Raw genomic sequence first — 27,571 nt, forward strand, 5'->3', positions numbered from 1 at the left:
GAGATACTTATTAATTCAGAAAAATGGCATATATTTTGTGCTTTATTGATTTTGTGTATGCTTGTGGTAATTAATTAAACCTCTGATCCATAACCTTAGCCACAGTTCTAACTGAACAAAATAAGGAACAGCAGTATACATTCTTATCAATGTATGTTTAGACATAAACACACACACACACACACACACATGTGGCTGGTGTCACATTTTAATGCATTCATGTTGACAAAACAGCTGGGAGGTGAACTCCTCGCTGGCCTAAAGGCTCAGACCAAGAATGTTCCATTTGGTTGAAAACAGTTTGTCTCCTTTGTTGGTTCCTTCTCATTTCTTCTGGGAGGTTTCAAGGATAGAAGGAGTCAAGGATACGACACAGGGCATAGGAAAGGACGCATTTCATTGCAACTGGAACGCATGTCAGACACTGACAGACGTCCACACACTGACACTTTGACCTTTTCTGGAATGTGCCAGTGTGCTCACAGTGCTTTATTCTAACCCTGAGCAACTCTAACAAGCCAGTCCTTCAAGAGACTCAATCAGTTCCACCACTACCCACCACCTGTACACAGGCGATTTATTTGTTAGTGACCCTGTATGGAAGTACACAAGTACTATGCAATCACTTTCTGAATTAATGTGATAATTCTCTCTACATTCTGGGGAAAGTTTTAATAAGTAAAAAAAATATATATATCAGTCTTCTTTCTCTGATTTAATGATATAATTAACTCAGAACTCTGAAAAATGTATCTCAGTAATTCAGAAAAACTTTTTTTTTTCTCATGAAATGTTCTCAGAATTCCAATTATCCCCTTAATTCACTGCATTTTTTCCCATCCATTTTCCTCATTAATTTCCCTGAAGTATCCAAATAAAGGCACTCAGCCACAGCTGTGCAGATTATTTTTGGAGTGATCCATTTCATGAGACTGAGACAGAGGTGGAGGTTTGAGACAGTCGGTATGATATTGCTAACAAAGCAGTAACACAGAAGAAAAATTAAAACTTCTCACAATTCTAAAATAATTATCTCATTCAGAGTTTTTTGTCATGAAGTTTACTCAGAATTCTGAGGTAATTGTCATTAATTCAGAAAAAAAGGCAGCTTTTTACAAAAAAGTGTTAAAAGAATTCTGAGTTAATTATCTCATCAATTCAGGGCAGATTTTTTTTTATGCTTATTATTATGCATTATGCTTCCATAGAGAACAGCCCTACTACAAGAGAACCTGCCAAATAATTTTTTCCCCCGTTAAACATAAAATCAAAGCAGCCCTAACTGAAGTCTTCATACACCCTCATTAACATGAGGAGAATACAGTTTAACACCAGTACAGCACAAGTGGAGATCTGAAGCAGCCTCCTACACTCATGCTGCCATGGAAGCACTTCAGTGATTCAAAATCTTTGGGCATTCTAAAGCCGAGGGTGTATGTGACTAAATGGGAGAAAATGGGTTGAAAATCTATTGTCCAGTTTGTGTTGGGCCACTTCAGTTCTACAGAGATGATGCTGGCCCTATAGGCTAAACCTTGTGAGTGGGACAGTGACTCAGGCCCCTGCTGGCTGCGCTCACTGTTATTTTTCTGCTTCATTCATAGCATCAGTGCAATAAAGCAAAAACCCAAAAGCATGTAATCGACACTTTTCACAGCAGCCATTTTGACATGAAATAGCAAGGTACACACTAGAGTGCGGATCGGGCTGCATATTTTTGTCCAAACACGACCTGAGACGGGAGCATAGTAACTGAGCCCAACCCGAAACCAACAAGCATGTTTTTTTTTGTTTTTGTTGTTGTTGTTGTTGTTGTTTTGTTTTTTTCCCCAAAGCCGACCCAAGCCCCAGATTTAGCTTGTCCTTCGCTCGGTTACATTTACCACCTGAAATAGCCTACGTGTTGCCTTTAGTGTTATCACGTAAATTCTAGCACTGTACAGGAAGTTGCCCAAAACAGTCAGTGGGCCTGTCATTTTTCACTAAAATACTGCCGACCTGACAAGTTTTTGTCTGAATCCAGCCCGACCTGAGGGGTCCCAATGGGCTCAGGTTGGGTATCCATACTCTAGTACACACAGGTGTTTCTAATGTCATTAGTGAAGGTTCTGCTCCATTGCAATGTGGCATTACTGCATTGTGCAATAATGCCACATTGTGATTTAAAACCTTCTGCCTATTACATATTTTGAAAAATGCAGTTGTTCTTACTGAATGAAGAAAAATGGATTACTTTTGGAAGGTTATTACGAAATCTGGCATTATTATATAATGTGTTGTTACAAGGTCAGACTGAGCCAAGATCCTGGTATTGTGAATTCTAGTTCTTTGAAAAAGAACTAGAATCTGCAAAACCTAAATGGAAAAGAAGTCAGAGTAATGTCATTAGTAACACTTGTGATTATCCCTGTTTTTCATGTCAAAACGGCTTTGGTGAAAAAGGTCTATTATGATGCCATTTAGTGGAAAAACTCAAATCACTGGCAAGTTCATTTACTTTGCATTACAGTTTTGAATTGACTGCTGGAGAGCATTCTCTGAAAGCAACCAGCAGAGGCCGCGGTGACGCCTTTCCCTCCCTCCTGACTGAGCGACACTTGCAACTTGAAAAGACAAACTGTTAGGTAGCACAATGTTTAAAAAGGCTCTAAGGCACAAAACTGCAGGCAGAACACAATGTTTATCTGGAGTAAAGCTGTCACTTTCATTAACACATCTTTCTACCAGTTTTGTTATCACTCAGTAAAAGTGAAGGCACCTGAGAGCATCAACTTGACAAGAGCCAGGTAGATAAGACCACCTGCACCATTATCATCATCATCATAACCATCCTGGTTGCTGTGAGCTATACAGAGGGCTCTTATTGCAGGAACACAGTCATAGTTCTCCAGTAACTTCCCTGTAGAATTTTAAAGAGCTATATTTACATACTTCTACCACAATTTGAGACAATTTTGCATGACACTGTGGTACAGAGGTCAAGAGCAGCTATGCGCAACAGGACTGCACAGTGACCTCAATCCACAAAAATGTCGACAAAGTCGTACAAACCATGGTTTTGCTTAGAAAATATAAAACCCGCCAAAGTATAAAAACTGTTGCCATTTAAGACATCCTATGTCATTTTTAGTAAAGATTTACATTATTGCTTAAAATTCAAATATTCTCTGTCAAAGGAATCCTCTCTGACTATCCAACTACTTGCTGTCTCATGACAGCCTTCAGTGAATTCCTACAATCTGAATAACTAACCCTAAAACTCAGTAGTCTTTTCATATTAAAGGGATAGTTCACCTCTTGGGGAAAAAAATCATTTTACTCCACGCCACATTACTGAATGTTGCATACTGGCTGGATGTTCCACCAGCACAGATCTTAGACTGCACAAGAGAAGTCATTCTACCCTTGATGATGTATTTATTTACTTACTTATTTATTTTCAAATGGTCAACATTAAGGTCAGTGAAATAATACCACATTTTTCAAACTGGGTGAACTATCCCTTTTACCTCAGTATTTTCTTTATTGACAAAGTACCAGTGCCAAGCAGCTGGCACCTGTGCATGTCAGGGAGAAAGTGATACCAAAGGTTCAGATACAGTATTAAAAAGAAGCAGTCCATTGATAGCGACTACTCATTTGATCCATTCCCTCAGCTGAGCAAAATGCTGTCGCCATTCAGCTATAGTTACTGGAAATGGAAATGACTTTAACATTCCAAGTTCTCCTATTCAAGAAACCCAACACCCTTTTTAGAAAATGCAAATCAATTTCTCACCTGTAAAATGCTACCGTTTGTAATGTACTTCGGTGTTGAGGGTACACTGTCATAGCTATAGCCTAATAAGGCCTGACATCAGTCTTAGTCTCAGTCCCAGAATAACCGTAACATGATTGGATGGCACACTTCAGCCCCTCTGCTGCATTTTTTTTCATAAATCTGATACTTTCAGATGTGGTTTTAGGTTTGATACCTCATCCATTATTGAGCTGGTTAAAGAGCTTTTATAATAATGAAAGCTTGAATTGTAAACATCAGGACTACAAGTTGTGCTTAAGTGGGAATTTACCCAAAGTATACTGATATTTGTATTCACATTTCTTGTATGTAGTAGCACTTTTGTTGCTGTGTTGGCATGCATAAATCAGCAGGAATTCAAATGTTGCAACAGCAACGCTCTGCACAGGTCTTGGTCTCAGGCATGATATTCTTTTCTATTCTCTGTCTTCTGTCCACTTCCACATTCTGTGCTACTAAAACATAAGTTGACAATGTATGTTTAGGACAACAGGTAAAGCCATGTTGTTAGCCAGTTTGACAAGGGATTTAAAACACTTTCAAGAACATTTTCCCTTGATGTCACTGTGTAGATAAAGGAAATCAACCAATTGCTCTGCTCAGCTCAACAAAATGCACACAATGTAAATGACACACCAAAACAAAGGACGCAATGCATTGGCCCAAGATATGTGGCAACACAAGGCAGATAAATTACTTCAAACTAAGTGCGAGTGCCAAAATGAACAAGTCCTTTAAAAAAATAAATTTACAAACAAACTGTGCTGGTCAAGTCCCCTGAAGTATCCATGGAAAAGCACTCATCCACAGCTGCGCTGCATATTGTTTTTGGAGTGACCCATTTCATGAGGGGCTGGGGAGGTGGAGGTTTGAGACAGTCTGTATGATACGCTAATAAAGCAATAAAGCTCACTGAAGGCTGTGACACACCACCATCCCATCACAGTGTTGTGGGCTGCCTTGGCTGGAGGTGCAGGTGGGACTGCACAGGTGGGAGAAGGACGAAGCAAAAGGTGGTGGATGGAGGGTGGATACATTTTCACAGTAGCAGCTTGGGTCCTGGTCCAAACTCTAACCTCTTGACAAGCCTGCACAAGACAACAAACACACTCACTCACAGCTTATTCTGCATTCACTTGGTTCTCTTCAACTTATTAACTAGCAAGTAACATTTGGTACACTTTATCACAAATGCTGCATGTGAAAATGTCCCTCCAAATGTCAACTTTTAAGGAACTAAGAATAACAGCATTGTTATTACTAAGAGTACTAAGGTGAAAACATGACATTCACAAAAACAAATGCCAAATTACAAATTGTTTGAATATTAATGTTACATACAGGAGAAGGGTGTGTATAAATATGTGCATGTATAGTTAATAGTTATAGTTAGCACACACATAAACATATGTGTGTACATGAATAGTTAATAGGTCAGTGAAAGGAAGAAAAATCTCTTGGTTTCAACTAAAATAACACTTTTTTAGTCATCTTTGAAAATATGAGAGTAGACCAGAGAGTAGATCCGCCCCTTAGGTATTTCTGTGTGCACATTAAATCTGTAATTGATCTTATTAAAATTACCATAAATATGATAATTATTGGTAGTTAGTATAATTGATGTAATTTCTGTTGCGTTAGTAGTGGGTGAGATTTCCAACTCGCCTGCCAAATTTGAGCACTGTACCTGTTGTGGCTTTTGAGATCCAGATATTTTTAGTGGAGAAGTACTAAATCAATCAATCAATCAATCTTAATTTATATAGTGTCAAATCACAACAAAAATTATCTCATGACACTTCACAGGTAGAGCAGGTAAAGACCACGCTCTGCAAATTAAAGAAAGAAAAATAAACCGAGCAATCATAAGAGCGCTCCAGCACCTTCAGTTCTTGGACCCCTTGCTATTTAGCTAACTTGAATCAGCCATTGGGATTGTCCTCAAAACAATTATTTGGCTAGAACCTCCACAAAGACAATGACCTGGCAGAAAGCTAAACCTGCCTGCACCAGTAATTGGGTTTATAAAGTCTTTCAACAAAATGAAATAATGGTTTTACCTGAGTTTTTACTGTTATACTGCAACATATCACTGTGTTTTGCTTTGGTCAAATTTGTTTTGGTCTTGCTTCTCTCTATTTGGAAAGGATGTTGTTCTCCATGTCTTATAATGGGATTATTTAACTAGTCTGGACAGTGGATCTGCTGCTGTTAATCTATTCTGCTCCTCCAGCACTCCTCACCCTTTGTTGTAGAGGCCGTTGGTGGAGCTGCTCTCTGAGACATTGCTCTGTCCAGCTGGCGCCCCCTGTCCTCCAACCAGGCTGGTTCGGTTCACTGTCTGCTCATGGACGTACTCCCGACACGACGCCAGCTTGGACTCCAGGTTCTAAGAGGGGAGGAAATGTGGATAAACCTCAGCAGTTGTACCAGAGCCCAAAAAATGTTTTAACCTTCCCAAAGCGAAAGTGGACCACCCCAAATTTTAAATGTATTTTTTCTACATCATCATTAGTTGTAGTTATTCATAGACTATAACAGTGATTCTTGTCATAAGTGAAATCAATACCATTAAGCATCAATCAAAGTGCAGTCAAAGAGAGTGAGTCGGAAGACATACAGTATTGGACTGTAACACAGACAGCTTTGACATTTAACCTTACATTTCAACTGAGAAAAAGAAACAAACTACAAAATCTTTGCTGCAGGTCGGAGGTTTACAGTGCACAAATTCAAGGTCAGCAGTGAATGCAGCACTAACCATGATTGCAATCTATTACAGGACCACATTAATGATTTTGGACATTTGGCGCATTTACTACAATTTCCCCACATTTTACATTGCAACAAATCATTTTTCAAATCATGGTGGGGTACTAAAGATTTCACATATAATCAAAATCCCTTAATTTTCAAATTTGAATTTTTGGTTGTAACACCAACATTATATGCAGCTTTTGTTGTCACTATTCATTCATAAACCAGGGAGCTGATGAGCTCTTGTGGAAAGCCAACATTTCCCTGGGAGTATTTTCCAGGACAGAGACTGATTCACTCATGTCCAGTTTTCAGTCATCAAAACACAACAGTGCCACTTCTTTTAGAAAAATGAATGTTGACAACTTTATTATGGTGATTCAGATTAAGATTCAGATTCAGCTATACTTTATTGTCAATCTCTCCCAGAGAATGGCAGAAACAAACCCCAAGAATTGCCATAGTTTCTTTTTTTTTAAAGATTTTTTTTTTTTTTTTTTTTTTTGGCATTTCTGCTTTATTTGACAGTCACAGTAGAGATAGACAGGAAAGGCAGGGGAGAGAGAGGGAATGACCTGCAGCAAAGGACCTGAGGTCAGATTCTAACTAGGGATGGCTCGATACCACTTTTTCACATCCGATACCGATACCGATGCTGCAGCCTTGAGGATCGGCCGATACCGATCCGATTCTTTTTGTCACTTTAAAAGTTGTTAATAATACGTGGATGTAATTTGCTTGATACTGACATCTAAAAACACCACATTCACCTTACAACAACTATTCTGGTCCCCTAAAGAAAGAAGGAAAATATGTGACAACAACTAAAGTCATGTGTAACACTAAATAAAAGTGCAACTTGGTGCAAATTTTGCATTTGAGTTAGTTTTATCAACTCGGAGTAGTTTCACCTGGAGTTAAGCACGTGCACAACAGCTATAAGTTATAAGCTATAAGCTATAAGTAAGAGTCACCAAGGCAACAGGGAAGCGTCGGGCGTTTTTCACCCCAATTGAATTGGAAATCTTAATGCATTCATACAGCAGTTTGAACATGTTATTTTTTTATTTTTTTATTTAGCAGCGGCAAAGGAGAGGGAGACGGCGTGGGAGGGTCAATGCGTAAGTTTAAATGTAGTCCGTTGCAATCAATAATATTACAGGGGGAAACTGCTTGAATTACTGCTGGCCTATTAATTTATTTCATTTAGGTGACGTGGAACGGTAACACTCAAAAAGATAATTGTCTGGAAATGCTAAAACATCTATGCGCGGTCTTATAACCATCTCCCGACGGATATTTAATTCTCTGCGCAGTAACACTGCACCTTCATCCACGGGATCGTTGTCGAAAGGACATGCCATGTTCGTGAAAAAAAAAGACGCCATCTAACTACTAATGGACTTCTAATAAAGGTCTACTGACTGTTTTTAAAAATCATTTATTTATTTATTTTTTATTTTTTTTAAAGTAACAGACGGCAGAACTAATATGCCACGCCAAAACACGCCTGCTGACTGAATGAATGAGGAAGTTAAATACGGTGTGTGGCTGAAAGAGGGCGGACACAGAGAGAAACTCGAGGTTTCATGAGAAAAACCTGGTCCCGACCAGGTTAGTTTCATGGAGTCTGTTACTGCGGTAACTGACCGAGAGCTTAAGTTACCTCCCCCTGTGAAACAGACTAGAGTTACCCCTCTTTCTCTGCTTTGTGTTACCTCCCTTTGTGAAACGGAAAACTCAGTTTCCCTCTTTACAGGGTTAACAGACTCATAGTTTTCACTAAACCTGCTCTGGGAAACGAACCCAAGATTGGCTGCACCAAAACAAAAACGGTTCGCTTTTCTTTGTACTCGCCTGTAAAAAGTCTCCGTACTCCTTTCCATGATGCTTCTTCAGATGCTTTATTAAGTCCGTTGTGTTAAAACGTCCGGTTTTGCTACCACCCCTTGAGACACTCATATAGTTAACGGAGGACATGACTACAGCTCTGCAGGCTTCTGCTCACGTGATGAAAACACAGGCACATGGCAACCATGGCAACAGCTCGTCTGTGTTACGGCATGTCGCGCAAAGTGAAGTTGAGGATATATGAGATAGCTTGGGCTTATGGATCGGATCGGACGGGTTCTAATAAAAAATCCGATACTCGATCCAGTCATTTTGGCCTGGATCGGACCCGATACCGATCCAGTGGATCGGATCGGACCATCCCTAATTCTAACCCCGGTCGCTGCGATCGGGACTAGGCCCTGGTACGTGGTACACGCTCTTAACTGGTGAGTCACCAGGCGCCCCGAGAATTGCCATAGTTTCAACTGCAATTCATGTTGTCTAATGTCTGAAAATGATGCATTTATTATTATGAAGCATCAAGCCAACCGTTTTTAGAAATCTATCCTGCACTATATCTAAGACCAAAATAAGAGTCGGAGGGATGTGAAATGTGCCCAGAGGAAGTTTGGATTGAGACACAGAGCCAATTCTGTAACAAACCTAACTCTGTTAAGTAGACCACATTAAGAGCACAGAGTAAAACCAAAAGCACCCTGCAGCCTCACATGATGGTGAGTCACTTCTACACAATTGTATGTTTCCATCAATTGCCAATGTTGACTAAAGCACCAAGTCTGACCGAGACAGTTCAATTAGCATGCAGTTTTCCACCTCGCCTTTGAGTCCTCAGTAAAACAACCAGAAGTACAGCTCTTACCCCGACTTTCCTGAGCAGCTCCCCGACAATGTTCAGGGCTGAGATTCGGGCTGATGTAGTGAGGGGAGTCCCAGACAGGCTGTCACCTGGACAAACAAAGTTTGATAGTGTACAGCTACAGAGATGGTTTCCTGACAAAATGCATATGAACAACAAACGGTCTGAGTTCAGCTGATAGACTGACCTCTGCTGATGGATGGTGTTGGGGTGGTGAAGGAGTCAGCTGGGACGGAAGGTGTGGAGGGAGTGGAGGGGGCAGCTAAGTGGAGGGGCTGATTAGTGGATGAGCTTGAGGAAGGTGTGGTTTTGTCCTCTGTCTTGTTGTCACCAGGGTTGAGTTGTGGGGTGGGTGGAGCATCAAAGGTGGGGTCTTTGGATGCACTGCTGAAGGAAGGCTTCCTCTCCTGTTTCTGCTGCACTGCCAGCTCCTGTCTCAGGTCTGTCAGAAACACACATGAGAAAAAGCCACAGCTTACAGACATATAACAGAGGGATTTTGACTCTTTCTGATGAAGTAACACAAGATGTGGGCATATATGGGAGGACACCATCCAAAGCCAGCTGACTCAACTTCTGAAGGCCAGTCTCCACCAAAGATTCACAACTAGATGAAACCGTTTTATAGAACACTGCAGAGCAGCCACCTCCAAATGGCTGGAGTGATTGGTAAGTCAGACTGTGAAATCTCCCTCTTGTAAATTTCCAACATGCGACAACAATTTTCCGTCATGGGATACATCAAGACAGAGAACATTCATTTTGCTGAGCTGACATAGTAAAGGCCATGCTGTTGAAATTTTATAGATGATATTCTGACGACTCATTCCCATGAACGCAGCACGTAGCTATGCTATGAAGTAGTCAACTACCTGAAAAGCCAGCAACTAGAAACACTGGAGAAAAGACAGTCCTTGCTGTGGAAACGGCACACTCACTTATCTAACGGCACTGGTGTAAACCATGCACAGTGAGATTCTTTGGCCTCTAGTTGCAAGTTTCAACTTGTCTTGAAGTGAAACTTTGGTGTAAACTTGACTGTACAACTTGACTAAACAGAGGTACACGGTTTTTGACTGGTAACTGGTAATTTTACCACATATTCAGAAGCTACTCACATTACCTTGTTTGTACCGTGCCCAAGCACGTTTGCCCCTAAAATCCGGATTATTTGAGCAGTGTGATCGCTCCGTTCTGTGCTTGAATACAGTACACTTCCCCCGCTCTGGCACGGTTGGAGGGGGTGTGCTTCAGCACGATACGGACGTTCATGCACGAGCACATGCACAGTCACACACGCAGCGCGTGAACGTGGATACGACGTAAATCATGCAACTTTCCTCCTGCCTCTGCAAAATCATTTAATGTGTGCAGCGTGATTACTGGCGAATGGCTGCGTTGCGCAATCAATAATCAACCATGTTGTCTGTGTCGCTGTCCATGGTGCTTGGGCGCGTTTGGGCTTTAGGTAATGTGAGTGCAGGCCAGCCGGGGACTGGGGAGGGGGACATTTTTGCTTTAGCACGATATGGAGCAAATGGCCCTAATGTGAGTATATTCTCATTCGGTAATTCTTTTGCGTTTAGATAATCAAGCTTGTTAACTAGCCAAATAAGGCAACTGATTAGTTTAGCACCATGGTCTGGTTGGCTATATACATTAAGCATATATGTATATATATGTATGTATGTGTGTGTGTGTGTGTGTGTGTGTGTCTGTGTGTGTATATATAACTGAGCTGGGTCTTGTCAAACTACTACACAAGAATGTTTTGAAGTGAAGACTAGGGCTAAAGACAAGATAGATTATGGTCTCACAATAAGCTACATTTGGAAACAAATCTACCAAGATATAATAGACCTTTTTAACAGCAGCCATTTTGACACAAACAGCAGGGTAAACACTGGTGTGACTTAAAACATCAATTAAGGTTGTGTTCCATTTACGACTAACAGAGCTAGGGCCCTGATATTTTTCATGCTGGCTTACAAGAAAGCCACTGCTACACTGAAATGGAACAGAGCCTTCATTACTGTCATCAGTAATACTTGTGTTTAACTGCTATTTAATTTCAAAATGGCTGCTGAGAAAAAGGTCTATGGAATGTTACCGTATCAATTCAAACCCACAACTTGTGTTTTATCAAGTATCTCTAAGCCATTATTGGCACAGTCAGTCCTCCAGCTGACCTTCATGATCACATCAGCTGCCTTTGCTGGGAGGTGCTGCATATGCATGTGCTTAGCATCGAGTTATTGTCAAACAATTGCTGTCTGAAGAAGCCTAACCTCTGGCCTCGTCCTTCAGTCTCTGGACCGAAACCAGAAGGCTTTCCTTCTCATCCAGCTCGCTCTCCAGGAAGGCATTCCTCTCTATGACCTGGTTCATCCTTTGCTCAAAGTCCTCCAACGACATGATGGTCGCCCTGAGAGACAGACGGCCAGACAAAGGGACAAAGAATGAAAGAAGCAGGGATGAATTGGCTGGTCTTTTAAAAACTGTTCTATATTTTTCTGCAAATATTTTCATGCCAAAACTCTAGGGTTTCATTGTTTCCTCTACAATAGAAGCTCTCCTCTGAAAGCCAGGATAACTCCTTAAGAAAGGGTGAGGCAGGTTTAACAACATTTTACTAAAAGCTTTTATACATGTTTCAAACCATTGTTTTTATTACATGTACCCATTCTTTATAATCTGTGATTTTTAATACGTGTTGGCAAAAAAGTATATTTTGTTGGCTTTATTTCATTGGAGAGGAAAGAAGCAGGGAAAGTGGGAGGGACTTTCAAATGATAAAACGGCAATTTCTGAAAGAAAAGAAAACATCTCTGTGCTGCTATATTTAACAGAACATACAAACATCCACATTAGGAATTGCAGAAATCAATTCTAAATCTAAAAAAAAGGAAACTGCGTATTGGTACATAGGGCCTGGTTTTGACAGTGTGTATCCCGACCTCTTGGCCCTCTCCAGGTCATCGTTGGCCTGCTCCAGTTCTCTAATGTATTTGTGAAGCTGGTCTCTGATGGCCGTGGTCTCAGCCAGGTCGCCCTCCAAGGTGGAGATCTGACGGTAGGCTTCTGAGTGCTGAGTCTCAAACTTCTCCTATCAGCAGGACAAGGACATCATCAGGACAAAAAACAAAGAGGTGACAGATGTTTAAGAGACCTGGAGTGGGAGAAAGTTACAGGAGAAAGCCATGGGTTTGTAATTTAACACAAGATGGACACTGCAACATGAAGAGCTTTTGACTCAAGAGAGCGCATTCACACCATCAAGACTTCCTAAAGTGTATTCAGGCAGGATAGGTTTTCAGGACAACATCTGTAAGTAATAATTATTAGGACCTCTGTAATGTATTTGGCCTGGACAGGATAAAGCATCTCCGTAAGAAGCCTCAGTAAAAACAAGGATCAACTCAATTTTCGCATTGCCTTCACGCCAAAACAGGATGCGTCTCACGTAGTTTCCATTAGTTTACCTAAAATTTAAAAGTTCACCCACTGATAAATAAAACAATTACAACAATTCATAAAGAGATATAGATATGCTATTCAGCCATGGTCCCACTGTTGCCAGCTATGCAGATGATAAGCCTGTTTCCAATTTTAGAAAATGATCTCACTTATACCTGCGCTAAGCATCATTCCTCTGACAAAATGATTGACTTTTGAACTTAAAGGCCTTGATTTTGCATTACCTATGTAAAGTTTGATAATAATTATGCCATGACCTCTAACAGAAAAGATCTCCCACAAGTGTCTGCTCCTTTATCAAAAAAACGGAAAAGTGATTTCCAACAGGAAGTGGCACAATATTTTATGAGGATTTGAATTCATGAGGGACAACCCCAGGTTAAACGTAATTTAACCTGAGGTTGTTTTTACAGAGCATTTCACAGTAGGTAAAAGACGCTGGAATTTTTACTGACACAGAGCATGGAGCGACTAATGAGGATATTTTACCACCACGAGGGCTAATATAATGTATGTCCAGGTAAAAATACAACCCAAGTCAACTTTTCACATTAAGATGTGAAGGGATTTTTCTTCACATGTTTTGGGTTCAATCTTTCTGGAAAATGGTTGTTAACTCAATTATTAAATAACCTGAAAAGCAACCAACTAATAAACTGTGCAATTACATCCCACTGGAATATACAATCCTGATCAAAATCTTAAGACCAGTTGAGTCTTAAACTTTTGATCAGCTGATGAACAGCCTATTTCAGTTTAATGGCTGTTTGCAATAAATTGCTTACTCAATTTTTTTTTTCTTTTTTTTTGTCTCACTCCCATTTCTTCTTTTGGCATTTTGAAGCTCTACTTAAGACCTTTTTAAGATCTAACAGTGCAAAATGTAAATTCTTACAATTTCTCAACTGGTCTTAAGATTTTGATCAGGAGTATATATCTACAAGAAAATAAACAATAAACAGGACAGTTACTTCTCAGTCAGGCAGCTGGCCATGAACCCTCTTCAAAAGCTAATGTTATAGGGCTATCGCAGTTGAAATTTTTTAAAGGCTCTAGACTCTTCAGGGCGTCGGCCTCTGGACAGTGGGTGTGTAGCTCCTAGCCAATCACAGTGCGTAGTGCCAGATGGATAGCACAACATCCAATAGGAAGCTATGCAAATTGCTGACGTGCAAAAAAATAAATCAAGCATGGTGAAGCGTCAAGCGGACAAAGTTTGTTCCACAACAAGAGTGAATGTGGGGTTGGCTTTCACACGCTAGCAAGCACTGAGGAAGAGGATGAAGAAACTAATATAAGCTCTGAAAACAATGCAGCTAATCTACATGTCTAACTTTTAGCTTAATCTCAAATTCCAAACAGTGAAATACTGAATGAATTCAAAAGGCTGGTGTAGCGGATCAGGTTCAGGTCGACACAGGCAGATGACTGTTTTGGCAAATCAACACATCATCATTATGGGATGTTGTAAACCATGTAAATTGCATTTGCATTAACGGCGCTTGAGGTAACATTTACACACCTGTGTGTTGGGTGTGAGTCATCTGCTCACATGGCTTTTCATACCACTTTTATGCTGATGATACCCAGGTCCTCCTACCATTCCAGTCAGATGACCCCACAGTCTCAGCATGGATGAACTAACGCCACCTTAAACTAAAACTGTCAAAGACTGAGCACCTCATCTTCCTGGCCAGTCCCTCTTTACAACAACAGATCAGTATCCAACTGGATTCTACACCGCTAATTTCCACAAAATCTTCCAGATATTTGGGAATCAAAATTGACAACCAACTGACCTTTAAGGTACATGTAGCTTCTGTGGTTTGCTCATGCCAATTTGTCATGTACAAGATCAGGAAAATCAGACCATACCTGTCTGAAAATGCGACAACTCCTGGTACAGGTGCTTGTATTTTACGCTTTGACTACTGTAATTCCTTACTGGCAGGGCTCCTGGCAGGCACACTCAAGATGATCCAGAAAGCAGCAGTGTATCTGGTATACAACCAACCAAAAACTGCACGTCACTCCACTCTTCATATCCCTCCACTGGCTCCCAGTTGCTGCTCGCATCAAATTCAAGTCCTTGACACTTGCCTACAAAGCAACAACTAAAACTGCTCCTACCTATCGGGGTTCTCTCTTTAAGGTTTACGCTCCCTCTTGCCCACTTTGCTCCAACATGGAGTGGCACCTGGTGATGCCAGCACAACAAGGCCCTAAATCACTAGCCAGACTCTTCTCTTCTTTTTTCCTCTATGTATGTCATGCACTCTATACAGTACCTCCTAGATCCTCTGTCCTTCGGACTAGAACCAAAGCTTCATGGTTCTTGGTATCGTTATTCTCTCCTGAAAAGATCTTTGTCTGCACTATATTAAAATCTCATATTTAAGTCGCTTTGGATAAAAGCGTGTTTAATAGTGACAGACACATCTCAGGCATCACAAAGTAACAATGAAATGCTTTGTCCAATGACAATATTTATTTATGTGTGTCTTCATTTATTTTTATTTATTTATCCATTTGTGTATTTTTGTAGGTATTGGTGTTTTACTATTCTACTATTTATCAATGAATTTACTATTATTTATTTTGCTGCAGATTTATTTTGTTAGGGTGCCTTTTCTTTTTCTTAATCTCTTTTTACTGAGAGAGTAAACCAAAAAGAAAAAAACTTCATATATGTTAAAAAAAAAAAAACTGTTGTAAATTTGTTCTTCTATAAATAAAGCTCAAAAAGAGAAGAAGAAGAAGAAGAAGACTGAATACATACAATCTGTCAATGTTAAGCTTGCCTCGATTTTTATTTTATTTTTTGGGCCACTGAGGAACCAGTTAGGTCTGAAGGAAGATGTAATGCTGTGATCCAAGTGGACAGATCAACTAGTAAACAAGTATAAAGAGAGAAAAGGGGGAAAGTCAAGTGTGACATGATTAGAATGGGGCTTTTGGTAAGCACAGGCAGCCTCCAGACATCGGCCTTGCAAGAGTCATCAGCTGCCTTTCTGTACACTGAATCAGCCCTCTGTGAGTGTGAGTCTGAGTGTGAGTGTGTGTGTGTGTGTGTGTGTGTGTGAGAGAGAGAGAGAGAGAGTGTGAGTGCATGTGTGTGAGTGTGAGTGAGTGTGAGTGTCTTCATACTGGAGTACCAACAGCTTACTAAACACCCACCACCGCAGGCAAATGAGAAGCCATAAAACTCAACCTGACTTGCTATCAGCTGATGAGTATGGAAATCCCTGGTCAAATGCACACTAGAGCAGATGTCATTTGGTTGGCTGCAATTTTAAAAAAAAAAATAAATGAAAAAAAAAAGGTGGAAAAAAAACATGGGTATTTTTTTTTTTTTTTTACTGTTAAACATCTTTGAGTACCAAGAAAAGCACTTTACAAAAAACTTGTATTATTATTATTATTATTATTATTAGTAGTAGTAGTAGTAGTAGTAGTATAATGATAATAAAAATCCCAGGTTCAGAGAAACAGTCAACTAAGACAGAAACTTCTCAAAGCCGTCTTGTTAGAGCCATAAATTGTGGACACCTGACCTTGTACACATGAAACTACAAATGAATTGTACATAGTTTGATATTGCACTTATTCTTTTATCACATGGTCTTCTTGCTAACCCCTCTGAGCATTCTTTTTGAGCAGCTGAGGAAAGATTTCAATCCCAAAATGTCAAAGTTCCAGTAGCAGTGTCTTGGGTTTCAATAAAGCTTGGATAGGTTTTTCAACTACTGATTTTTGTTGAGCACGTGTCTACAGGATCAGTAATTCTGTAGGCAGCGTTGGGTTGCGTTTTGAGAGACAAGTTGTCACGTCAGCATCTACTCATATGCTTAAAGTTAAGGTCTAGGCTACTTAATGCAAATTACGGGCATCTGGCCGCCTCTGGAAAACTCTGGTGAAACTTTTGAACTAACAATCATCAAACCGAAGTGAAGACAGATTCAACTAATGCAGGGTTTATTTCTGCCTCAAATGTTTTCACAAATACATTTTGGTGAACAGTTTTCATAACATCAAAGAAACTTTCCAAAAGAGCTGCAATGTTGGTCCGGTTTGAAGCCCAGGAGAGAACAGCTCACTAGTAACGCATTTGTCCAATCTGATGCAGCTAGGAAAGTGTTTGCATGGTTATAGGTGAGAGCAACAGTCAATCATCTCCAAATCTGGGAAGCAGTGCGATTCCTATCGTCAAATACACGTCCCTGCGGACATGTACCATTTCAGTTGCCACCACTTGTAAAACCTGCCACACCTAAATCTGTACCAGTGTTGATTTGGACAGCCAAATTTGATTCAGTTTTTGAACTAACATGCATTTCGGTTTTAGTCACATTTTATCATTTGAATTTTTGCTGACAAAAACTTTAGCAGTTATTGTCAATGAAAACATCTTAATGTAATTGTACTGACTAATTTGTTACATTTTTTTTCAGTCAATGTCCCATGAAATTCTTTGCTGGTGACCTTTATAAACAAACTGATCAACATCCCTCATGAAAGCTTATTGTATTTAAATCTAGCTTTTGTTTTTACACTGTAGTTAATATCAAAAGTCAAGTTTGCCCATATGTGTGTACTGTTAATGAAAATGTCACACTTCATTATAGTTTTTGTCTGAAAACTTTTTTTGTTGTTTCGTTTTCATCTTGGAAAAAGTGTGGTTGACAATTACCTTTTCAGCTTTTGTCGTGTCACCGGGCTATTTTATTATTATTATTATTTTAAATCAAAGCCAATGCTAAGTGGCTGCAAGGTGGACAGAAAAAGACTTGGTATAGAGCCCTTCATGGACACAGGGATTCATGAGGGGCTTCTAGGGGGTCTTCAGCAAAATGAGGAATAGTTTATTTCACTGTAATATAATTCACTAGAAACTGTTAGAATGGAGAAAATGTATGACATTTTAATATTTTCTTTCTTTCTGGTTTAATCTCTTCAACAATTTAACCTGAGCAAATTCACTTGATTGGCAAATTGGCCAAAAAAAGAGGAATATTAGTAAAAACTAACCAGGAAAAAAAAAATAACCAGGAACAGCGCAAAAAAAAAAAAAAAAAAAAAAAAAAAAAAAAAAAATTAGCAAAAAGTATTTTTTAAATGTCAAGACAACCAGATTTATAATAATTAAAGTTGTATTTTAAGGTCAGATCAGTAACGTTGAATCAGAGTCTGATTTCTTGTGTTTTGTTTGATATATTACTGGGCAAAATCACTTTAAATGGGGATCTGCGACTAACTGAAAGTCAACATAGGGGTCTAGAACATGAGAAAGTTTGAGAAGCCCTGATATCAAGCACAGGGTGCTGGATTCTAGGTGTTACTGATGTCTGAGGCTGTGTTCACACTCCCAGTGGCTGTTTCTCTCCCACAGGACACACATCTGCTGCTGTCCATTATGAGTGAGTGGGAGCGTGCAGTTCATTCTTCTGTACCTTGTAATTTTCCAGTTCCATGCGAAGGCGGTTGTTTGCGGCAAGCAACTCCCGGTTTCGCGTCTCACACTGCTTCAGCTCTGTCTCCAGCTCCACCTCATAGTCTCGACTCATTTGCTGGAACTCCTGCAGCTCCTCCTGGGCCTCCACCGCACTGTCAGCGTGCACACAAACACACACACACACACACACACACACACACACACACACAAACACTTACTTGAGTTTTACCTGATTATATAAGATGGACCAAAACAATTAGACTGAGACCATGTTGAGAGGGAGCTTTCTGCGTTCATTTCCAAATCAGCCTCGGAGCAAATGGCAAAATATAATCCAACTGTGATCCCACTCAACCAGAAAACACAGTGGGCATTGTGGGTTAAACACAAGGATCGAACATTACAGAAACATTTTCAATATCAACATAGAAAAAACTTGCAATCTAACTTACTGTTCCACAAAATTCAGTTTCTACAAACTGAACTGTAAAATCAGGAAATTATGTGAAAAAGTATCAATTCTTTATTCAGAATCCAATGTGGGACTGTGAATATAATAATCATAGACACTGAATAGCATAAAAGGAACAATGAAGAACAGTGCACTAGTTATCTTACCTAGTTTCAGTGGGTTCAAAAGTAATCAAAATTCATACTTACGTAAAAGTAAAGATACCTTATCCAAAAACTACTCAAGCACAACAAGTCACCTATACGATAATACTTATGGAAAGGTCCTCAAGTATCTGGTATCAAGTGTATTAAGTGTAAAAGTACAATTAAATTGTGCTTAATAAAAAACGTTTTCTTTTTTATTCAGACATTTGTTGAAAGCCAGGCTCGGTTAAAAAAAAAAAAAAAAAAATGGTTGTGGCAAATTTTTCAGTTTCATAACTCAAATTTTCAGCAAAATACATTAAAATTTAAACAGACTATTACTTAAAAGATTGCTTGCTGAATTTGTAAATTCAGAAAATTTTGAAAAATACAGAATACAGAGATGGCTTTTGCATATGAAATTTACCAGACAGAAATTTGCAGATGGAAGTGGGCGGATATTCCAAGACTTCCCCGGAATGCAGCATCGCTTTTACAACCCTTAAAACCCTTTTTTTTCTTGTTTTCAAAAAGTCTGAAAAAACACTTATCCATAACAGATCCAGAGGCTAAGAGCCTAATATTTTGTAAGAAGTATAAATGGAAGGTAATTGAGAGGATCATACATAACCATATTACTTATATGTGTATTATAACAATATGAAATAATTACTCTATTCTATATATAATTATATATCATATGGTATAAAATATATATTTATACCTTATAAATACACCCACATACCTATATCCAACTATTTAGGGCCCGAGCACTGGAACAGTGCGAAGCCCTATTGTTATTGTATATTGTAGTGTTTTTAGGGCCCGAGCGCTGAACAGCGCGAAGCCCTATTGTTTTTGTAGTGTTTTTTTTAGGGCCCGAGCGCTGAACAGCGCGAAGCCCTATTGTTTTTGTAGTGTTTTTTAGGGCCCGAGCACTGGAACAGTGCGAAGCCCTATTGTTATTGTAGTGTTTTTTTCTTCTCCTTTCTTCTTCTTATTATTATTACGTCTAAGTAACCCTTAATTTGACCCCCTAAACATGCTCCAAAACTCACCAAATTCGGCACACAGGCCAGGTCTGGTGAAAAATTTGATAAAATGGACAGACAGACCCCCTAAGTGCAAAAATGGGCTCGGTAGCGCCACCTAGGCACACAAAGGCAGCCGCTGCGGCTCACAGGAATGTGATAGAAACACCAAACTGATGCCGAAATGTAGATCTCATCAAGCCCTACAAATCACGCGCTGACACCCCCGACCTAAAACCAACAGGAAGTCCGCAATTTGCGTTGGAATGTTCACGTTCTCGCCCAAAATTCCGCTTTGAACAAAATCTATCTCCTCCCAGGGCGTAAATGTCAGCGGCTTGAAAATTTAACAGATGACAGAGGACACAGTGCTGAACAAAAGTTCTGAAGGATTTAATATTAATTCGAATCGTTTGGATTTTATAAGCCCTCAAAGTCGGAGTGGCCAGAGCCAAAACCTCATTTTTTCCCATGGAGTTTGGTGTGAAGAGGCTGACACTTGGCACTAATTAAGCCCCTGCAGTCTAAAGTAAAAGTCTGACGGCTTTGAAAACTATGCAGATGGAAAGAGGACAAAAATTCCTACAAAAATATGTAGTTTTGATGTGGATTGGACCAAGTTTGTGGGAGCTATGAAGAGTTTTCAAACATTTTTGACTCTGGTGTGCTCTGCTCTGCACTCTGCCTGGACATGTGACTCACTCTAGCTGCCTCAGGAATGCGCAATACACACCCATTCTAAGAGCTCAGAGGGAGCAGAAAACACTCTCAAACTAAAACTGCCATAACTCAAAAACAGTAAAAGATAGCAAAATCATGTAAATGGGAGATTTATAGATCCAAGTCTCGTGCCTCGTTTAAACTTTGAATCAAGTCTGTCACTTAAACGGTGACCGAGCTGTGACACCTCAAACAGGGGTGGGTTTTCTGGATTTCTCCACTGGATTGAATGAGGATTTCTCTGTCTGCCTGCATTTTGGTGTGATCATGCCACAGCTGCCAGTACTCAAGTCAGTCACACACTAGGACATGCTAAGGGCGCCATCTGCTGGAGGGGCGCTGCTAGTGGCCAGAGGGGCACCAGCAGCTAATGTACTACCAGTGGGTTTTAGTTGGCGTCGTGTGTGTGTCTGTGTGTGTGTGTGTGTGTGTGTGCACGTGCGTATGTGTGTGTGTGTGTGTGTGTGTGTTTGTGTGACTGAGTGAGTGAGTGAGTGAGTGAGTGTGTGTGCCTGCATTTTGGTGTGATCATGCAGCAGCTGCCAGTAGTCCTGTCGGTCACACACTAGGACTTCCGCGGCCTTTCAAAATAAAAGCCCAAAACTCTTTCACAATAAAAGCACCGAAAAATACCCTTAAAACTGGAGCACACGGACGAATTGTCTGTGCTTCGACACACGCGCCATCCCCGACGTGCACGGGGGGGGGCGAGGGCCCGTCCAACGCTGCTTGCAGCTTTAATTTTTTTTTCTTCTTTTTCTTTTTCCTATTATTCCGTGTCATTAGGCCTTAATTTGACCCCCTAAACATGCTCCAAAACTCACCAAATTCGGCACACAGGCCAGGTCTGGCGAAAAATTTGATAAAATGGACAAAAAGACCCCCAAGGTGCAAAAATGGGCTCGGTAGCGCCACCTAGGCACACAAAGGCAGCCCCTGGGGCCCACAGGAATGTGATAGAAAGACCAAACCACTGCCGAAACGTAGCTCTTATCAAGCCCTACAATTCACGCGCTGACACCCCCGACCTAAAACCAACAGGAAGTCCGCAATTTGCGTTGAAAAGTCACGTTCTCGCCCAAAATGCCGCCTTTGAACAAAATCTAACTCCTCCCAGGGCGTAAATGCCAGCGGCTTGAAATTTTAACAGATGACAGAGGACACAGTGCTTAACAAAAGTTCTGAAGGATTTCGTCATTACTCGTTTAGTTTGGATGTGATAACACCTCCAAGTCGGAGGGGCCAGAACCAAAATCTCATTTTTTCCCATGGAGTTTGGTGTGAAGAGGCTGACATCCGGCACTAATTAGGCCCCTGCAGTGTAAAGTAAAAGTCTGACAGCTTTGAAAACTATGCAGATGGAAAGAGGACAAAAATTCCTACAAAAATATGTAGTTTTGATGTGGATTGGACCAAGTTTGTGGGAGCTGTGAAGAGTTTTCAAACATTTTTGACTCTGGTGTGCTCTGCTCTGCACTCTGCCTGGACATGTGACTCACTCTAGCTGCCTCAGGAATGCGCAATACACACCCATTGTAAGAGCTCAGAGGGAGCAGAAAACACTCTCAAACTAAAACTGCCATAACTCAAAAACGGTAAAAGATAGCAAAATCATGTAAATGGAAGATTTATAGATCCGAGTCTCGTGACTCGTTTAAGCTTTGAATCAAGTCTGTAACTCAAACGGTGACCGAGCTGTGACCCCTCAAACAGGGGTGGGTTTTCTGGATTTCTCCACTGGATTGAATGAGGATTTCTCTGTCTGCCTGCATTTTGGTGTGATCATGCAGCAGCTGCCAGTACTCAAGTCAGTCACACACTAGGACATGCTAAGGGCGCCATCTGCTGGAGGGGCGCTGCTAGTGGCCAGAGGGGCACCAGCAGCGAATGTACTACCAGTGCGTTTTTGTTGGCGTCGTTTGTGTGTGTGTGTGTGTCTGTGTGTGTGTGTGTGCACGTGCGTATGTGTGTGTGTGTGTGTTTGTGTGAGTGAGTGAGTGAGTAAGTTTGTGTGCCTGCATTTTGGTGTGATCATGCAGCAGCTGCCATTAGTCCTGTCGGTCACACACTAGGACTTCCGCGGCCTTTCAAAATAAAAGCCCAAAACTCTTTCATTTTTTTCTTCTTTTTCTTTTTCCTATTATTCCGTGTCATTAGGCCTTAATTTGACCCCCTAAACATGCTCCAAAACTCACCAAATTCGGCACACAGGCCAGGTCTGGCGAAAAATTTGATAAAATGGACAAAAAGACCCCCAAGGTGCAAAAATGGGCTCGGTAGCGCCACCTAGGCACACAAAGGCAGCCCCTGGGGCCCACAGGAATGTGATAGAAAGACCAAACCACTGCCGAAACGTAGCTCTCATCAAGCCCTACAATTCACGCGCTGACACCCCCGACCTAAAACCAACAGGAAGTCCGCAATTTGCATTGCAAAGTCACGTTCTCACCCAAAATTCCGCTTTAAACAAAATCTATCTCCTCCCAGGGCGTAAATGGCAGCAACTTGAAAATTGCACAGATGACAGAGGACACAGTGCTGAACAAAAGTTCTGAAGGATTTCATCATTACTCGTTTAGTTTGGATGTGATAACACGTCCAAGTCGGAGGGGCCAGAACCAAAATCTCATTTTTTCCCATGGAGTTTGGTGTGAAGAGGCTGACACTGGGCACTAATTAGGCCCCTGGAGTCTAAAGTAAAAGTCTGGCGGCTTTGAAAACTATGCAGATGGAAAGAGGACAAAAATTCCTACAAAAATATGTAGTTTTGATGTGGATTGGACCAAGTTTGTGGGAGCTGTGAAGAGTTTTCAAACGTTTTTGACTCTGGTGTGCTCTGCTCTGCACTCTGCCCGGACATGTGACTCACTCTAGCTGCCTCAGGAATGCGCAATACACACCCATTGTAAGAGCTCAGAGGGAGCAGAAAACACTCTCAAACTAAAACTGTCATAACTCAAAAACGGTAAAAGATAGCAAAATCATGTAAATGGGAGATTTATAGATCCGAGTCTCGTGACTCGTTTAAACTTTGAATCAAGTCTGTAACTCAAACGGTGACCGAGCTGTGACACCTCAAAAAGGGGTGGGTTTTCTGGATTTCTCCACTGGATTGAATGAGGATTTCTCTGTCTGCCTGCATTTTGGTGTGATCATGCAGCAGCTGCCAGTACTCAAGTCAGTCAGACACTAGGACATGCTAAGGGCGCCATCTGCTGGAGGGGCGCTGCTAGTGGCCAGAGGGGCACCAGCAGCAAATGTACTACCAGTGGGTTTTTGTTGGCGTCGTGTGTGTGTGTGTGTGTGTGTGTGTGTGTGTGTGTGTGTGTGTGTGTGTGTGTGTGTGTGTGTGTGTGCACGTGTGTGTGTGCACATGCGTATGTGTGCACATGCGTATGTGTGTGTGTGTGTGTGTGTTTGTGTGAGTGAGTGAGTGTGTGTGCCTGCATTTTGGTGTGATCATGCAGCAGCTGCCAGTAGTCCTGTCGGTCACACACTAGGACAGGGGTCACCAATCATGTGCCATGGAGGGCCGAGAGGCTGCAGGTTTTCATTCCAACCAAGACCTCCACCAGGTGATTTCACTGATTAGCTCCTCCTTTCTGATACAAGGTGAGGTGATCAGTGAAATCACCTGGTGGAGGTCTTGGTTGGAATGAAAACCTGCAGCCTCTCAGCCCTCCATGGCACATGATTGGTGACCCCTGCACTAGGACTTCCGCGGCCTTTCAAAATAAAAGCCCAAAACTCTTTCACAATAAAAGCACCGAAAAATACCCTTAAAACTGGCACAAACAGACGAATTGTCTACGCTTCGACACGCGCGCCGTCCCCGACGTGCACGGGGGGGCGAGGGCCCGTCCAACGCTGCTTGCAGCTTTAATTTCTTCTCCTTTCTTCTTCTTATTATTATTACGTCAAAATAAACCTTAATTTGACCCCCTAAACATGCTCCAAAACTCACCAAATTCGGCACGCAGGCCAGGTCTGGCGAAAAATTTGATAAAATGGACAAACGGACCCCCTAAGTGCAAAAATGGGCTCGGTAGCGCCACCTAGGCACACAAAGGCAGCCCCTGCAGCCCACAGGAATGTGCTAGAAAGACCAAACCAACGCCGAAATGTAGGTCTCATCAAGCCCTACAATTCACGCGCTGACACCCCCAACCTAAAACCAACAGGAAGTCCGCAATTTGCGTTGCAAAGTCACGTTCTCGCCCAAAATTCCACCTTTGAACAAAATCTATCTCCTCCCAGGGCGTAAATGTCAGCGGCTTGAAAATTGCACAGATGACAGAGGACACAGTGCTTAACAAAAGTTCTGAAGGATTTCGTCATTACTCGATTAGTTTGGATTTTATAAGACCTCCAAGTCGGACTGGCCAAAACCAAAACCTCATTTTTTCCCATGGAGTTTGGTGTGAAAAGGCTGACATTGGGCACTAATTAGGCCCCTGGAGTCTAAAGTAAAACTCTGACGGCTTTGAAAACTATGCAGATGGAAAGAGGACAAAAAATCCTACAAAAATATGTAGTTTTGATGTGGATTGGACCAAGTTTGTGGGAGCTGTGAAGAGTTTTCAAACATTTTTGACTCTGGTGTGCTCTGCTCTGCACTCTGCCTGGACATGTGACTCACTCTAGCTGCCTCAGGAATGCGCAATACACACCCATTGTAAGAGCTCAGAGGGAGCAGAAAACACTCTCAAACTAAAACTGCCATAACTCAAAAACGGTAAAAAATAGCAAAATCATGTAAATAGGAGATTTATAGATCCGAGTCTCGTGACTCTTTTAAACTTTGAATCAAGTCTGTAACTCAAACGGTGACCGAGCTGTGACGCCTCAAACAGGGGTGGGTTTTCTGGATTTCTCCACTGGATTGAATGAGGATTTCTCTGTCTGCCTGCATTTTGGTGTGATCATGCAGCAGCTGCCACTACTCAAGTCAGTCAGACACTAGGACATGCTAAGGGCGCCATCTGCTGGAGGGGCGCTGCTAGTGGCCAGAGGGGCACCAGCAGCGAATGTACTACCAGTGGGTTTTTGTTGGCGTTGTGTGTGTGTGTGTCGGTCACACACCAGGACTTCCGCGGCCTTTCAAAATAAAAGCCCAAAACTCTTTCAAAATAAAAGCACTGAAAAATACCATTAAAAATGGCACAAACGGACGAATTATCTGCACTTCGACACGCGCGCCATCCCCGACGTGCACGGGGGGGCGAGGGCCCGTCCAACGCTGCTTGCAGCTTTAATTCTATATTTACAATCGTTATTTACAAAAAGAAATACAAATATAATGTAATACTCCCTGAGAACACCTGGTGACAGTCAAACCCCTTCCTCTCCCCTGTACCTCATGAATATCACCTGTACCTCATGATATTCACAAGGTATCATCTTTAAGAACTGGCCCATGTCTGAACATTGCTTTAACTCTATCAATCGATGCAATCATGTCGAACACAGAAAACTCTTTAAATATTCACTGGCAGTGAGTTATTTTTAGCTTTATACTTGATTTGTGCTGTTTGAACAGCAGTGAACCCATAGAATCAATATTTATGGTCAGCTTGGCAGGCTTATGGCTATTTCCACCCACCTCCATCAGCTTCTGTCACAACCATGTACTAATGAACACTCAGCTCCTGCTCATGGCAATAACCACTCAGTAGTGGACATTTAGTTCAGTCCAGCGCTTTTAAAATACATGACATCTGACTGACAGGTGCATGCTGCATGGGAGTGACAGTATTGGATTGGGGCTAGTAGCATCTCCTGAAAACCAAAAGACCCACCTCTGGCGGTGCTTGTCTGCCTGCTGCCTCCAGTACTCTAGCTCCTCCTCCAGGGACCCAAACTGAGGAGGCTCCGCATCAGCCATCGCCAGCCACGGTGCAAAGCAGATCCCTCCAAGCAGCAGCACCGGTCTAGTTCAGTTCAAACAAAATATTAAACCAAGACCTGGCAAATGGGGCTGTCTGACTTAGCTGATCCCACTCGAAAGTCGCCACTATAGTCCCGACATCTACCGTTCTCTGACAATATACAGCACGCCAAATTTCGTTCAAAAATCTGTTGTTAAGCTGTTCATCGACAAATACACATACCAAGTACAACTTGACGTTAAAGCTTTAATGCTGACATTAAAATGTTAGGGTTCGGCAATAGTGTGGCATACGCGTTATCTATCGGTTAGAACTCTACTGCAAAAAAAAAAAACTTGAAAACTAAAATCTTTACTTTGGAAAGTAGTCTGTATTACTCGCAACTGCCCATTGTGATGTTTTGTGAAACAATCATACGGTAATGACGACGCAGTTCTTTGAGTCGAAATTATGTTAAAATTATTGTTTGGTGTACTGAAATCGTTTAGCCGAATTGGAGAATGGACTATGTTCATTCCTGAAAATGGGTTAGCCGTGTTCTGTGAGGTGTGTGCCCTTGGTTATAAGCAAGACAGCACAAAATTTACAGAACTGGCGACTGAGGGCTAAATTAAAAAAGGGAAGTTGACTAAAAGATTATGGCTTTCTCCTTAAGGATGTATAAAGTTTACTTGCGGTATAAACGCTCTTAGGCTACAACGTTCGTAACACTCCCGCCAGTTAACAGAAAACTTAAAAAGCTATGAAAACAATGTCTTGGTAAATGTAAATTAATTAGCAGTAGTTTGCCTAGCATTCACCATTTAAATCCCAGCTGACATGCTACGGAGCCTACCATATAACGTATAGCGTTAGCTGCCCTCGGTTCAGCGTTGAGGAGTTTACAGTTTCCCCTGAATCCTCTTGATAGACTGAAGTGAAAGGCTAGTGCTGCAGTCAACGCGTGCCGGTTAAAATGAAAGGCACTGAGTTGACACAAATATTTCACATCAGTCTTCTTAAATTGGGAATTACAAAGTTGCTGCTTGGTAAACTTGAACAATGCAGGCTATTGCTCATACCGTCTACACTCACCCACCAACCGCAAGTCAGCTGTCGGCATCGTATACTTTTGCCATTAGTCAATCGACTGTCAATCAA

General features: G+C 41.3%; 1 protein-coding gene across 3 annotated transcripts; it reads right to left on the reverse strand.

Moving 5' to 3' along the window:
• Positions 1-195: 195 nt before the first annotated feature.
• LOC115364468 (nuclear distribution protein nudE homolog 1-like) lies at positions 196-27,519 on the reverse strand. Of its 3 annotated transcripts, none has more exons than XM_030059056.1 (9): positions 27,506-27,519; positions 26,342-26,473; positions 18,194-18,347; positions 12,224-12,372; positions 11,555-11,691; positions 9,454-9,708; positions 9,270-9,355; positions 6,043-6,188; positions 196-4,887 (listed from the first exon to the last, which is right to left on the reverse strand). In XM_030059056.1, the coding sequence occupies exons 2-9, from the start codon at positions 26,425-26,427 to the stop codon at positions 4,839-4,841; spliced, it is 1,062 nt and encodes a 353-aa protein (XP_029914916.1). In that variant the 5' UTR covers positions 26,428-26,473; positions 27,506-27,519; the 3' UTR covers positions 196-4,838. The 3 variants fall into 3 exon arrangements, with proteins under 3 accessions (XP_029914916.1, XP_029914915.1, XP_029914914.1); XM_030059055.1 differs by having other exon boundaries at positions 27,493-27,511; XM_030059054.1 differs by lacking the exon at positions 27,506-27,519 and adding an exon at positions 27,267-27,485.
• Between the last annotated feature and the right edge of the window lie 52 nt (positions 27,520-27,571).

Source organism: Myripristis murdjan, chromosome 8 (genome assembly GCF_902150065.1).
Source record: "Myripristis murdjan chromosome 8, fMyrMur1.1, whole genome shotgun sequence".
Taxonomy (NCBI): Eukaryota; Metazoa; Chordata; class Actinopteri; order Holocentriformes; family Holocentridae; genus Myripristis; species Myripristis murdjan.

Bases quoted from the DNA above. Each gene is read 5' to 3' on its own strand.
- LOC115364468 (XM_030059056.1), bottom strand. From the start codon at position 26,427: ATGGCTGATGCGGAGCCTCCTCAGTTTGGGTCCCTGGAGGAGGAGCTA. The intron at 11,692-12,223 runs GTCGGGATACAC...TCTGTCTCTCAG, and splicing joins GACCTGGAGAGGGCCAAGAG to GGCGACCATCATGTCGTTGG. The intron at 9,709-11,554 runs GTTAGGCTTCTT...TGTTTCTGACAG, and splicing joins ACTGAAGGACGAGGCCAGAG to ACCTGAGACAGGAGCTGGCA.